The sequence below is a fragment of the Pyxicephalus adspersus genome, chromosome 4 (genome assembly GCF_032062135.1).
Source record: "Pyxicephalus adspersus chromosome 4, UCB_Pads_2.0, whole genome shotgun sequence".
Classification (NCBI taxonomy): Eukaryota; Metazoa; Chordata; class Amphibia; order Anura; family Pyxicephalidae; genus Pyxicephalus; species Pyxicephalus adspersus.
The window spans coordinates 41,809,301-41,825,682 of NC_092861.1; the positions used below are offsets into that span (position 1 = coordinate 41,809,301).

The following is a 16,382-nucleotide window of genomic DNA, read 5'->3' on the forward strand; positions in this document are numbered from 1 at the left end:
CCCCTATTGCTCATTATTATCAAGGCAGGAATCAGGCTGGCAGTGAGGAGGCGAGTGTACGAGCGCACTCGACTCCGGACCGCGGGAAACCGCGCTCGTTGGTCGCGCGTACGTTCGCGCTTCCAGCGAGCGCGGATTTCATTGATGAATCAGGGCCACTGTGTAAACCTAATAACCCAATGTTTACCTTGTCAAATAGTAAAGTATTGTATTGTATCGTAAATGTATCATTTGTAAGAGATACTTATATTACAATGTCAGGAGGTTCTCCTGTGCTGGGCATCTTCCTAGTGATTGCAGCTGTGGTTTCATTCATTGAGAAGAGTGTGCGATCCCCGGGGCACTGGAAGATATAAAGATATATCAGTCTGCTGCTTCCTTTTTCACTCCACACTCTACACACAGGACTTGCAGCAGAAAAATAGAGCTATTTTGTGTCACAGAACTATTGAATATAAATACCAATGCTTTGTTAGATAAAGAAGCTCTGATATATGCATCTAATATTTTCTTTAAGTTCAGCATCTTTTACTTCCACATTATTCTGTGATAGACTTCTCTATTCATTGTATTCCCATTATATATTATACATCACAATATATACCAATGATTAACCTCAAACATATAAAATAAAAAAAATTACCAAATACATTAAAAAGACAAATGCAGAACAAACAGAGACGGTTCCTTTGAAATCTTTGTATCTTATGACATGTATTATATATCTTTTTATTATAGGTGTCACTATTAGCAGAGTTTTGCACACATTGGAAGTTTTGGATCGGCATTGCTTTGACAGGTTGGATTCCAGCAACTCTTTGGAAACCTTGTATCATAAGATATTTTGTACAAATCAAAATAAGGACAGCCAGGAGGTAATTATATAATCTGTTATTAAAATAAACTGTACACAAAATAAATTAAACTTAATTGTATTTCACTTTCACTTATTAGAATCAGGGCTGTAATTCTCAAAAAAGTCACCTAGGCCATGACCTAGGGTGCCATGGAAATGAGTGGTGGCACTTGCTGGAACAAGTGAGGTACTCTTGTGGCTAACACCCCCTTCCTAAAATTTCATCACTATTGCACCATCACAAGATACAAAAATTATAACGATCATACCATGCTACCCTGTTACACATAACTGGACACTTGCCTATTTTTGAGCCCCAATTTCTCTGGAACTAAGATGTAGGTAACTGAAAATGTAGAAGTGCATCTCCCCCTTTGGCAAACTAGCGCACAAATTGCATTTCTCTGTAAAAAACTGTTGCAGAGATAATGGGGTTTAAGAAAATGGTTGCCAGCCCCCTTGACCTAGAAGATTACATTACATGGCACATGCTTTTTGGTTCTGAAATGCTAAATAGGTAGCAATATTTGACAGGCCAGCATGATATGATAGCTTTAGTTTTGTATCTTTTATGCTGCCTTTTACAAAAGCTCCTGGCCTATGGGAGAAAAAAACATAAATCAGACCCTGATTGAAATGAAACAATGTGCTCGTTAAAAAGTTGAGGAACAGAGTTTGAGCTACCTTAATAATGCTATAAGCTTATTAAAAAGGACAAAGGTTTTATTCCATGGTGAGTAGGCTTTAAAAAGTGGAGAATACAGGTATGGTAACACCTTCAAAAGTGGAGAGCAGAAGCTTCATTTAAAAGTGGGGAATAAGCAACAAAGGTGTTTGAAACAAATAACACAAATATCCTTAGCCTTTGGTATCCCCCACCTTTGAAGTAGAGAATAAAAAGAACCAAGTTTCCTTGCCATTTGTTTATTTCTGCTGAAAAGGTATTATATACTCAAAGTTGCATTAAATAGAGTGAAATAGAGAAAATATTTACAAAAATTACAAAACTGCTGCTATAATGATAAAAAGCTGCACATCCACACATCCACACATCCACATCCAGACCCTAGCCTCTTTTCTAACACATATCAAAACATATGAGCAAACTCTTACAGGTCAAAGTGCATTAGTAAAGGAGAGGCTAGTGTTTGGTGGTGAGCTGTGACACTAAATGTAGCATACAGCCCACTGAAGTTTTTTCACAGAAGAAAAAAAATTTAACAGATGAGCAGATTTATTTTAGTGTTTTTAGTGTTTCCCTGGGGAGATGAAGTTTGTTGCTTTGCACCTGCAGTGGATAGATAAGAGTCCATTTATGGTAGTATCATTTTTTGCATTTCACTTCACTGCATTTCACGTGACTGATCTAGCTGATCTCCTTTTTAAAGTATTGGCTCTTTACTGTACTGTACTTCTAATAACCTCTCTCTATAGCAGGGGTGTCAAACTCTAGCCCGCGGGCCAAATCTGGCCCTCAAGGTCCTTTTTTTTGGCCCCCCAAAAGAATTCCGAAAATGAACTACATCTGGCCCGCCGCGTTAACACCTCACATCATCATTTTCAATACAAGCTATACATAGACATTATTCCTGTACACCCGTCATGTGACACAAAGCCTAGGCAATGATCACATGGTGCCTGACTGCCAGAGGCATTGGGTTTGTTTCAATCCATTAGATTCTGCATAGTGTAATATTTAGTGTCAGACAAACTTGTGATGTGAGAGGATGAACAACACACAGCCTGCATAGATAGATAGAAATTAGTCTTTTCAAGTCTAAAGTGTGTGTAGAGGGGTTTGTTTTTGTTAGTTATGGATGAAGTAGAAAACGTCCTCAAGTTTTTCAATAAATTTCAAGTGTGGTCCCCGACTTGGTCTAAGTTTTTAATTTCGGGCCTCTGTGTATTTGAGTTTGACACACCTGTTCTATAGGCTCATCCTTGACCCAGTCTGGTGCCAGATGAGGTATTGCAGGAGTTTAACCCATCATCCCATCACCATTATTAAATGTACCACTCCCCAGGGTCCTGTATTGCTGAGACTCCAATGACACAATACTGTAATTATTGCAGATAAAAGGACATGTAAGAATATGATAAAAGCAGGCTTTTCTGGTACATCACTGGTACATTGTACAATTTCTGATGAACACAGCTGTCAGCTGTCTTTTATTTGTTAATGCTGTGGGAGTTCACCATTTCCTCTTGTAATGTCTTTTTTTAACTATAAATAAACTGCAGTGCACAGATTTTCTTTTTAATGGTTCTAGGTTTTATTGTTGGATGTATCCCTTAAAATGGAAGCCCTCTTATATCCTTGTCATTTAAATAGTATTTTAGATGTGTGTAAGTCTAGATTTGTTGATTTGTGAATTGAAGTAATATATAGTATAATATTTAGGAAGGCCATTTTTGCCCTTAATATACCAGTTTTTTCCTTGTGCACAAGCTTGGTCACATTTGTGTTATCTAATAGACACAGTTGTGCATTCTAAGGCTGCTTTTTACTGTGAGTCATGTAATGAAAGACATATATACCTACATCCTGGGGACGTTTCTGCAGGTTATACATTTTCATCCCCCATGCTATATTTGCTTGACATACGTTAGGCTTTAGGGGAAGTGGTCAGTAGAACAGACAGAAGTTGTCTATTGATCTTTCTATATACAGTAAATCCGTCACATGTATGTATAAGTTATAAGTACAGTCAGAAAACCAATGTACATACCAGAAATCCATGTCAGCAGACCCTCTAAAAACTAAACTCCAGGCAAACAATTAATTACACAAGGTATTTTTTAGTTCTGCGCATCATGTTCTGCAATTTACACAACTCTACTACATAGCTTATACATGTCTGTCAGTGTAGGAATTATGATTTTTCACTGTAACTGTTTAGTAATACTTACAGGTCTTACATCTCTCCCAACCTGCTATTTCACAGTAAAAAGAGAAGCAGCGGGAAGATTAGCTCATTTCTACTTTTGTTTCATATCAGCATGTTCCTTTTTACTCATGAGTACTACAGCCCAGCTGATTGGATCCTTGTAAATTACTCTAAATTATCCTCCTGATAATATTATTTTCAATTTTTAGAATATGAGGTATTAAAAATGCTAGATTGCGTGTTTATAAAGGATTCTAGTTGTGTAACATAGAAATATTTCATATTTTTGGTATGAGCTTTTGTGTCCATTATAGCAGTTGTTTGCACTTTGCATGCACAGTTAGTACATAAATATATATACACAAAGTTAGTGCTGATATATATATTTATATATATATATATTGTATGAACTGCGTATTGTACTATACTTTCTTTCCTTCCATGTTAACATTGGTTTGATGCTTATTTGAGCATCTTATCTTTGTGCAGTTTGTGTGTTGTGTAATTTATTTTTAGTGTGATAAACACTTTCCTTTCTACATTAGCTACAGAATCTGGAGTCTGGATTGTGTATTTAGTCATTACATGGTAAACTGTCCCTTGTTAAACAGAGGGGGATGTCACTTGTGGGGAATTTCCTTTATTCTACTTTGAATGTATATTTCAGAGAAAGTACTGATATCTGGAATTAACTGGAAAACAAAACTATTGCGTAACAGATTTCTCCAGCACGTAGCACACGTGGTTTGCATATGACAGTACTTACTGAATGTTAGCTGTAAATCATCAGTACATATTTTGCTTTTTTTAAACACTGCTTTATCCTGATAAAGGGGAGGAAGTTTTGGCAGAGATCTAAGTCATAGCTGAGGTTTAAAAGAAATTTATCATGAAATAAATTTAGATGCTGCTCTTGCTAAACTCTCCTCATGTTAATATTAGTTTCCTGCCCCATATAATAAAGCTGTTGTTTCAAGGCTTTTAATCACTGACAGGTTTTTTGAGATCTGGACTTACAACTTTTCTACTTTGTCAAAAGTCAGCGATCGAGATAGTATTAAAACCAGCAGGTAGTAAAAACAGCCAGTTAACAAGCATTTCTAGGTGATTAGTATTATCAGCCATCATATTTTTACTATTGACACGTTTGCTTTACAAAAACAGAGAAGGCAACACAGTTGAGTTCTGTCTATTTTGTATTTCACTTAGCTTTGCAGGACTACTAACCTTATACATACCCTATGTAGGACTGCTACCCTTATACATATGTCCTAGCAACACTGTCTATACCTGTATATCTGCTCCTCTTCCAAATTCTAAGATTTGACATTTTACCAATATTGCTAATTTTAACTTTTAAAGGTGTTCTTTATTTCTGCATGTTGAGAAATTCCTACAGCAGATGCCTATTCATATGGAGAAGTTGGCACCCACTCCCTTTTCCTTAGTGGTATCTTTACTTTAAAGGATAACCCATTTCCTAATCCACAATGCTATGTATACTCTACTGTTACCATGTGATGGGTGAATGACATAAGATGGGCTGATTTTCTGGGTATTTTTTATAACATTACTACGGCCTTTTTTTGGAATAGGTGCCACCCAGTGATGAAGCTGTGGTCACATTACTGTGTGAATGGGCTGTTAGCAGCAAACGTTCTGGAAAACATCGGGCCTTTGTAGTGGCAAAACTCCTGGAGAAGAGACAGCTGGAAATAGAAGCAGAGGTACGATCAAAGTTAGACCTTCAGCATTTTGTTTTAGACATTATCCTTCCAAAAGGGTCAGTCTACATATATTCTTTTGCCCCCTTCCAGGAGGTTTTATCTTAAGATAGCCCAAGATAGTCATGTGTAGCCTGATTGTTGCAAGGTATTCTTTGAGGTTATGTGATGAGTATTTCCAGACATGGAAATTGTAAAATAAAGAATTGAAACTGAAAGGCAATTTTTCAAACTGTCAGGAAAGAAAGATATCTGCTTGTCTACAGCTAGTTTAATTATAGTTTTTTCCTCTAATCACATATCAAAACCTTCAAAGATTGTACAAAAAGGGATTACTTCAGATACTGGTTGGCATTGTCAAAGAAAACTAATATGTGCTAGTGTCTTTGGGTGGCCCACCCAGATTCAAAGCAAAGCTAAAATGGGACCAAAATTAAGTCTAATATGACCCTTGTACAAGAGTGGGAAACCGCTAGCTGCTCCACAGTTTGCATATCTTCTGTACATGATAACCTCTCCCTGTTCCTCTGGTTTCCTTTATACAGTTTATCACCTTTACAATTTTCACTATTGTGCTAAACTGGGATCCTGTTATTTTGCAGTCCCAAAATCTTCCCTTTTCCATTGGTCTATCTGCTATTTCTGGCACTGGGTTTTTCTGATCCCCCATCTATGACCACTAGTGGGAATTTGTCAAGTTCCTTTGACAGAGGGATGTCAACATTCCTTTAAATTTAGACAAAATAGTTTTCAGGCCTTGATGGAAGATACTTTTAGTGAAGAGATAGTCCTTGGTTGCAGTATATCACTCCACAAGGGATTGCAACTCCATACTTAAAATTCATACTTGGATGTCTGTATTTAAAATGTGCCAATATATCTTAACAGACAAGACTCTTATATATAACAGACACAATCAATTTACTCCACAGTTTTACTTCACAGATTTCTTGCAGGCTTGATTGGTGGTAGACATCATACATTTCGATGGGATTCCCAGGGTCATATTCTCATGTGAACACATGCTACCCTTGAACAGTCATGGTGGCTTCAAGTCTGTCTAGGATTTCTCCTTTGAGTTAAAAAAGAATCTTTTGCAAAGCAGGCTGTTTTGGGCACCCACATTAAGCAGACCTTTTGGGGCTCCCCCATTAATAAGGGTGCTAAAACATCGGCCTACTGCTACTTGGGTATTTTTCTTTATTCAACAACTCTCTTAAGGATATTGAGTAGACTTCAACATCATCCTCCAGTGACAATTCCCAATCAGTTTGCACAAGCTGTCAATATTCTTTGCCACCATCCTCCTCTATTGCATGATCTGTATCGGCTGTTGTAGAGTTTAACCTTCTGCTGTCCCTTTATGAAGGCCTGGTGAGCTACAGTCTGTTGCCTGCCAGTTAAGCGGGTTCACCTTTTGCTAGATAGTATTTTCCAGTTTGAACATTTTCTTCCATTATGTTCAACAATTAATTTTTGCAAGGTGCTGCCCTTATCCAAACACTGAGATGAGCAGTCTCAATACCACTGGTTATAATATGCACAAAATAGGGATAACCAGGAGCAGTCCAAGCAGGTTTGTCCTGCACTTTGATTCAGCAAGTCGGTAGGATAAAACATCTGCTCTCATAAGTCAGTAACTAGTCAGTTTTCTAATGCTCTCCATGTTTTTCTGCTTTTCCCAGAGGAATACATGTTTCATTCTCATAGTCAAACTTTTGGGAATTTAGGGATTTTAGATTTCCTTTTATTTGTCTTTACTTTTTATGTATAGAAATATGTATAAACAAAGTCAGAAAGTTCTCAGTAACTCCCTCCTCACTTCCCATAATTGTCGTAAGCCAGATCTTGGTGTAAAAGATTATTCTTTTTAATTACTCATTAGTGATGTTGGTGGGAGTTTATTACTATAGATATTTTTAAAAAAAGGCACTTGATTACCCTATTCCCAAGCATCATTATGTTGAAAGTTTTGTTGTAATTTGGAAAGTGACAGTGGGGCTGCTTGGGACTTGACATTGTGACCCCATTAAAGGCATGGTCATGCACTTGCTTAAAATGTAATATAAACATAGTTAAATCTGCTTCTTGTTTTAACAGTATTCTACTCTATAAATATTTATTTTCCAGTGTTATGTTTGGGTATTTCTAGATTGTCAGAAGTACAACTTGGATTCCAAGTACAACTTGGATTGTAACTTCATTTGTCATGTTTTTGCTATATATATTAGTTACTAATTCAATTACCCCTTTTTCATATATATATATTAAAACCATCTCTTTTAGGCTAATTTTACACTTTAAATCAGTGTTTTCCTGTATTTTTTTTGGAGTGCAGTTTGTCACCCCAGCTGCATACATAGACTTGAATTGGAACCACTTGTCACCACTTATGCAAGTGTTTGCTAGCATTTGTTTAAAGTGATTTGCCAGGCTTTGCAGGTGCTTACACAAAGGCTTGCAAGCGTCTTAAAAAGATCACCTGTTGCTGCACCCAGGTGCGTAGCATTTGCCAGTAGGCACTCAGGAAACACTGGTATAAACTAAACCTTTTTGTTACTTGTAAGCAATGTTTAGGTGGAAAAATAAAAAAAAATACATTGTATTTATTACCATGGATGTGGGATTTTCCAATTGAATAGAAATATAAAGTTACCTAATGTTGTGATTTGCTTGACTGATAAAATGACTAAGAATCCTTTTTTGTAATGGTTACTGAAATGTTTCAAAAAGATCATTCATGACTAGACCATGCAAGAATCTGTATATTTAGCCAGAAGTTACTGTATTATAATTATGCTGGGTTTTATAATTTACCCCCTTTTAGTGCCATTTTGACAGAGTCTGGCACATAAGCTTGAGTCAGGTGAGACATGACCTCATGGCTGACAATTGCTGTCTCTCCTACAGCATGAATTTACACATTGCACACTTTAAAAAAGATCATGTCATATGTAAATAATGTTCTGTTATATTATAACCTAGTATTCTTTAAAACTGTAATCTAAATCTGCATTATCATTACCAGTGGTACTAGCTCAAGCCTAAATTCAGAGTTGCAAATTATTGGAACCTACTTACTGAAAACTATTGCCTGTTTATACTTAGGAGGAGCATTTAATGCAAGTTTTTTTGTTTTTGCATTTTGGTAATTGAACTCTGTGTGGACAGTGCTCTCCTGTGCTGAAACTGATTAGCCCCATTCCCTGTATGTTATGACACAACAAGCTTTAAAAGCTGCAGTGGGTATCTTGAAACAATCTCAACTTAGGCCTCTTAAACAGTTAAAAAGTAATTTTCTATTTTTATTGCTTATTATCTGAAAATTATGGAAAAAACAAACCATTAATTTTTCTCTAATAATCCAGGTGGACATTGCAGTTAATTATCTATTGCACCTATTTTCAATTGCCTGTGCCAGGGAGCGGGCATAGGCAGTATTTTGCTGGGGTTCGGTTGCGGTTGTAGAGTAGTGCAGTTTTCTTGTAATTGAAGTTGAGCTTGCAGAGAGATTAACGGGAAACGGTTGGATCAGTAGACCGCCATGAGACACTGCACACAACATACAACAATACCTCAGGCTTCTCCTCCCCACACAGCTGCTGTAGACAAATACTCATTTACAAAAATAAATACACAAATCTTTTTTTGGATATGTTAATATTTTAAGGCCAGTAGTACTTCTTCAGCCATTATTTAGTAACTGATACTTTGTAGTTCTATATATGTTTCTTACATATATTCAGTAATAGTGAATACCATGTGTGTTAAAGCATTCCTGTTGGTTAGTCTAATCGTATGTATAAAATGTCACTCTTTCTGACATTCACAGAGATGTGAGTCGGAGGTTCTGGATGAGAAAGAATCAATCTCCTCAGCTTCCCTTCCAGGATCCAGCCTTCCTGTTTTTCAGAATGTTCTGCTTCGATTTTTAGATTCTCAAGCTCCATCACTCAGTAAGTTGTTTAATTCACTGTCCTGTTTTTTTTTATTATTAAAGGATATATATACAAATATAGAGTAACCCTGAGCAACATATAAACACAGTTATGAACTGTTAATGTAAAATGGGATACATTAAAACTGTACGTGAAAAGATGAATGATCAGAAAAACAGCTTAAATACACAAGGATATGCAAAGGATGATCTGCTTACCTTTCAGGGAATTTGTAGTTCAGTTATTTTGGTCTTATGATCTACACATTTATATCACATGGGACAGCCATTTATTTCCTTGTTCTGCAATGAAAGTTTTTTTTTATATTTTATAACCTCAGCCTCCAGACTCCATGGACAGTGAATAACCTAATCCATTGCATAGTAAGCAGTGAGTTGATCCGGTAAGCAGTAATACTGATAAAGATTAAAATTAGCAGAATTAACTTAATGTTCCAGTCTCAAAATTACAAAAAGCAGGCAGGCAAAACAGTAACCTATATGCAGCTCTGGTTTGGTCTTGTATCAATAATCCTTTACACAGCATAGCTCAAACAGGTACAGGAAAAGCAGTACAAAAATCCGGACAGTTGTGTTTCGGTCCTCATATGCTATAAAGGAACATGTTATTAACGTATATGCTTATCGGAGTAGAGATTAGAGTTATAGAAAGATGAGCCCCCATATACCGTATTTATTTTTTATGTATATCTATTTGTTTGGCTGGAATTTAACTAAAAAAGGGCTGTTAATTTAAAATCATCACAAAAAGTAATATGTTTTCTGGAGTTTGTATGAAAGCCAATACATTAAACCATGTGTGTTGGGTTTATTTTCACTAATACTGCAGATCCTGTGTGTTTCAGGTATTGTGGATTACTGATATGGCAGCTTTTCTTTTCTTTTTATTTTCCTAAGGTGATCCAAACAACGAACATGAAAAAGTGGAGTTTGTTAATTTGGTGTTATTATTTTGTGAATTCATCAGACATGATATATTTTCCCATGATGCTTATATGTGCACCTTGATATCACGTGGTGACTTGTCTTCTAGTAACAGATCTCACTCACCTAGTGGAGAACATACGGATGATCATTACTCTAAAGATCTCAGTGGCAAGCTGGAGGTAAGAAGAACTGTCTATACAAGTGTTTTTATGATGAAACGTTTTGCTTTACAGTTTTATTAAGTTTTCACTTCCTATAAACAAATGGAAATTCTCTGCCTCTAGGTAATGTCATTGGGGTTTTTTCAACCCTTATTTGCACGCTGGTGCAATCCTGCTCTGACGAGTTCCCTAATAGTAGTTTAATGCCAATGTAATGTGGATAGTAAACAACTAAAGTGCCTATAATATGAAGAATTAAAAGCTTTATGTTAGCCTTTATTACATCTACTATATCAGATATTTGTGCCTACAGTAATCTAATAGATCTGTGATTAGAGATTCACTACCTTATACTACCAATGTCCTGAATAAGCTATAAGGGTGCCAGGCCCACATCCATTAACTGTTTCATGTGACTGAATCCATGAACAGTAAGACAGGTGTGGAGTAATGGCTAACATTTTATTGGTCAAACTGCAAAAATAATTATTTAAGTAGCATTGTACTCTGCTAACCTGAATCAGTATCCAACCTGCGAAAACTGTGCATTCTTAAGACGTAAATTATGACTGCTGTTGTTATTTAGACCACAAGAAATAAGGACATGATAATGACCAATCCTGTATGTTTATTGTAAATAATCAGGCAACTGCCATAGCTCTTGCTACTGATGACAGCTAAACTGGCATACAGTGCCAAAGCAAAGACTGTATTATTAGCCATTATGAGTCTTCGGATAGGTTGTTGTATTCTTCTGTATCTAGTTTGCAAAACTATTCCACGGTAAGCAGTGTGCAGAGCCTTTTTAGAGAACATTTTCCAATCACTGTACCTAGTTCTGACGACTTTTACATTATTTTTAGTGATAACAAATTTACCAACTACACCAAATTGTAAGGGGTATGTCCAGACTTCAAGCACACGGTTATGTTTGTAACCTCAAGCTTCTCCGGGTAAAAGGCCACCTAGGGTCTGTCAGTGATGGAACAGATCTGTTTAAGAACCCCTTTAACTAAGAAACTAATCTTAATCCTATATGAAGAACTTGTTAGTATATCTAACCCACATGTGCATAAATATGTCTCCCAATGGGAGAGAGATTTGGGAGGGTCTAAACCCACCGAGGAATGGTTTCGCCCTTAGTCTAAGATGACGGGTTGTTCCAGGAATTTGACTACATTATAATCGGCCTATAAGGTCATGACGTGATGGTATATGGTTCCCTCTCGCATTGCTCGACCCAAACTTCTAGTATTTGTTTAAGAGGCTGTACAGAAGAGGGCACAGCAGTACATATATGGTGGAAGTGTCAATGTGTAAATAGGTTTTGGAGCAGAGTATCCAAATTTTTGAATGGTATGGTTCAAATATATCTCCCAAAAGATCATTGGGTCGCTCTGCTACATTTCAAACCCTCAAATCTTACCAACAGACAATTTCAGCTAGTTACACATTTGTTACAAAACAAATAATACCACATCATTGAAAACAGCAGATTCTACCTTTTCACAAGGTGAAAGCCAGAATGAATAATACATTAGTAAATGAAAAATTAACGAGTATTTTGTCAGATTCCCATGACAAGTTTATGTCTATATGGGAGCCATGGTTACAATATGCGAATCCATCTATACCCCTAACAACGTTATCTGGTTGGTAACAACTTACCCTGCAATCATTATGGTTAATGTATAATGTTTATTTCCCCACTTGGTGTGTTTTTCCCCACAAGTTTCTTTTGTATTGTTTTCTATGGGTAGTTTAACTGTTTTATTGGCTCAAAGTTTAGGAAAGGAAAACACACTGTACAAAACAGTTTTATTGTCAAATTATCCATACATGTATGCTAATATTAATGTATGGAAATTACTATTGCCACATAACTACTATGTGTACTATTTCACTGCTCCTCACCTTTGTCATAGATGTATGCAAATTACTATTTCTTTATTGTTATTTTTGTTAAAAAAAAAAACAAAAAAAAAACAACAATAACAATAATTGAACACAAAAAACCACCTAAGGCAATAGGAGAAGATATGCCTTCAGTATTCTGCAGGAAGTGTCTGGGTCACCAGGCCTCCAAATGTACAACACTCAGAGTACAAAGGTATCTCTCAGATAGGCAGCGCTATCCTGTGATCCAACTTTAAACACAAATGGGAAGCCGATTGTGCAGTCAAAAGGGTACTTTTTATCTTTCTAACTCCACCATGTTATGTTTTCTGTCTACTTCAGCTACAGACTAACTAGAGTCTTGGGGGAGTATGGCAATGTACCACTCTCATCCAGTAAATGGGACTAGGAAGGAGGACCCCCGCAGCAGCAACCAGGCAGTTATTTCCCACGGCTATGCATATTCTCCCCCAACTAACACTCAGTCCTCCCTATGCTCCTACTGTATCACTTCCCAGATTACCGGCCAATCAAAGTTTCTTTCTAAACTTCCTTTCATCCTCAATATTAAGCTTATCAGTTTATTCAAAGTTCACTAATAGCTGTGTTTATTTTTTTTTGCCTTACCAGGAACATAGCTTAGACCAAATGGAGATTGACTCAGGAACAGCCCACCTCTTCGATGACATAGAGAAAAATGAATTTAAGACAGATTTTGGATCAGAGTTTCCGGTATGTTTAGCAAAACAAGGACATGACTGTGTAACATATTATCATTTGTTTGTATGCAAAAAATGATTAATAAACCATGGATACCATGTATTATTGCCACCAACATTATTTATATTCCTAAATATAAACAAATATTAGTTTAAGCAACAATAATTTCAGAATTACTGCATTAATCAAACCAGTATTTCTCTCTATGCATATTGGAATCACTGTATTAGTGTGGCAGGCGCAGCACTATGAGGTGCCTTGTGCGCTGTGGCATTAGAAGAATTATTATCTCTGTCTCTCTTTAGTCTGATCAGACTGTCTTTACCCTATAATTCCTCTAGTACCGTTTCATAAAAGTAGTAGGTTTAAAGAGCACACCAAATACTTCAAATAACTTCTTTAATATCTTCAAACTTTCTTCGTATAACACTGCTGATTCTGCAGCAGAAAGTCTATGTACAATCATGTGTTGAATGAGGTATCACAAAATGATGGTTGAAGTTGGTTAGTTTTGTTTGTTGTTGGTTAGTTTGTTGGTAATGATAATGGTGGAACTGTAAGCAAACACATGAGAGGTTCAGCAGACAGTCCCAATCACTATTAAACTACAGGAATCTATATAACTGTATTAAATACCTTTTTTGGCCTTTTGTCTACTTCTATGAAACTCTCTGGCTGGAACTCTGGCTCTTCTCTTCTCTTCTCTTCTCTTCTCTTCTCTTCTTTCTCTCTCTCTGTTAGCATGCTGAATACAGCCTGGTTTGCTAGGGAATTTCCCCATAGACACAGTGTAAGGCTGGTTGTGATTGGTTGAGGCCTCTGCATAGTGTAAGACTCACTGTGATTGGCTTACCTCTTCTAGCTAGATAATGACTCTTAAAGGTATATTTTCCGTTTCTGCCTATATTAACAGAATCCATATATAACTGTTATAAACATTCACAACCATAAAATACAGTGATAACTCTGCGTCTAGCTTAAGCATATGAGCATATGAGCTGTATAGTGGGGTTATTGGCAGGTTTAGGTGTATAAAGAATATACTGCACTAATAACCTAGGACAGGTTTTAGCTGGCCAGCTACACTTCCACCAAAATTACCTATAATTCCATGTTCTCAGTATTGGAACATGAATTTGAGGAATTTTCCATCAGGTTTTCATTCCTCAAGTATCTTTTATCACTTTCAAGTAGAACAACTAACTTTTGTATTGGACGTTCCAACCTGAGTGGAGTTGTGAGACGTTTTCCCTTTTTGTCAAGTTTTGAGTCTCCCATTTGTAACAACACTCTTCTTACTAGTCCGTCTTCGTCCTTTCGAACTTCTAGGACTTTGGCCAATTTCCATTGATTTCTAGGTAAGTCGTCTTCTTGTACTAACACTATGTCATCAATTTGGACATTTCTTCTGGGTGTTTGCTATTTACTTCTTAGAGTAAGATTAGCTAAGTACTCTTTACTCCATCTATTCCAAAACTGTTCTGATAGATATTGGACTCTTCGCCATCTCTTTCTGGCGTACAGATCCTCTTTGGTAAATTCGCCAGGCGGTGGCTGTATGTAATCAGGCTTAAGGTGAAGTAGATGGTTGGGTGTTAAAGGTTCCAAACTTGTTGCGTCATTGATATTATGGACTGTGAGTGGACGACTGTTAACAATAGACATTACTTCATAGAATAGAGTTCTAAGTGAAGCGTCATCTATTCTTCCAGGGTTCTTCTTCAGCAATGAACTTAACACATTTCTTACAGTTCTGATTTGTCTCTCCCAAACTCCTCCTGTATGGCTTGCATTTGGAGCATTCATGTGAAAATCACACTGTTTTGTGGCTGGCACTTCTGCCAGAGAAGGAAGTACCACTTGAGATTGTGGTTCCCCCTAAGGATTTGGCATAGTCTCTTGTAAAAAGCTCATTCATTCTCTTTCGTGCTTTAACCTCATCATAGTTTGCTGCAGATGATAGTTCTCTCATGAGCTTTAAGTCTTTAGTGACCGCAGTACTTGTGTCCATGTTCCTCACAATATCCTGAGACGGTGTCACGGACGACCGCAGGTTTACATAGGCCTCCATAAGCTCTGACTCAGACTCTTCTACTGTCTCTATTATATCACTCAGGTTCCCTTTTATACTTTCTTGTTTTAGCTTTCTGCGAATGTCTTTAATGTATGATTTCCACTTATCATACAATCGGGCGAACCTTTTTTCTTTCAGTGCTGCCTCTTGCTCCAAATTTTCTAGCACCTTTTGGGTTGGCTTTCTGTCACGTGATGAACGTCTTAGTTCACCTGTTGGGGCCATATTTGTTTGAGGCGGGACTACATTAGACTTTTCTGCCTCAAACAGGTTCTCTTGCTCTTCACTTTCTACTCTATCTATTTTGCCTTGTCTAACAGTGGTGTGGTAATGCTAGGCTCAGCCATTTTACTTTATATGCTATAACAATCAATATGAATAATAAGGACCTGTCACTTTAAATGCAAAACTGACCAATGCAGAAATAAATGACTTTCACTTTAAATATAATAGCAGTAGATGCAGGCAATAAATGACATTCACTTTAAATACTTGGAGTCCATATACTATAAACTGTCCCTTTTACTCTAAAGTCTATTTTTCCTGAACACAAAATGTCTCTTGTGCAAAAACACTGTGCAATGATAAACAGTAAAGGAAAGCTCCGACCTTATTCTGAAGAGCAGGATACTGCGATCTGAAGGTTGCAGGAACAAATGTCAGTTTTAAAGGAGACTTGTCCTTTTGATGCGCTGGCTTGAATACGCTGCTACAGGCTTTGGGCCTTGTGGCGGGAAACTAGCTGGATACAACACGTCGTCTCTTAGTGGATAGCGGTGCGGGCACTCTAGCTCTGGACTCTGGCCTCCCACCATGCGTCTCTTTCTCTCTAGGGGTCGCAGGAGGGTTGGCGCTCTTTCTATATTTTGCCTTTGCCGTTCTGCCACTTTAAGAGTCGGCCGCAGTCTGACTGACGCACACGTTCTATGGCCTCTATGGTGCTCTGCTTCTCTAATGCGCTCTTTACTGTGCAAGTTGAGGAGCGTTATTGCTTTACCCTCCAAGGGTTAAAAAGTTCCACTGTGGCAGGCGCAGCACTATGAGGTGCCTTGTGCGCTGTGGCATTAGAAGAATTATTATCTCTGTCTCTCTTTAGTCTGATCAGACTGTCTTTACTCTATAATTCCTCTAGTACCGTTTCATAAAAGTAGTAGGTTTAAAGAGCACACCAAATACTT

At 37.2% G+C, this 16,382-nt stretch overlaps 1 protein-coding gene across 1 annotated transcript in view; it reads left to right on the forward strand.

Moving 5' to 3' along the window:
* Nucleotides 1–16,382, forward strand: part of MED12L (mediator complex subunit 12L) — a 203,543-nt gene that overhangs the window by 31,915 nt on the left and 155,246 nt on the right. Inside the window, exons 12-16 of the mRNA XM_072410136.1 lie at nucleotides 739–875; nucleotides 5,340–5,471; nucleotides 9,301–9,424; nucleotides 10,324–10,532; nucleotides 13,041–13,142. Coding sequence (XP_072266237.1) covers nucleotides 739–875; nucleotides 5,340–5,471; nucleotides 9,301–9,424; nucleotides 10,324–10,532; nucleotides 13,041–13,142 — 704 coding nt within the window. The remainder of the gene's footprint in view (nucleotides 1–738; nucleotides 876–5,339; nucleotides 5,472–9,300; nucleotides 9,425–10,323; nucleotides 10,533–13,040; nucleotides 13,143–16,382) is intronic.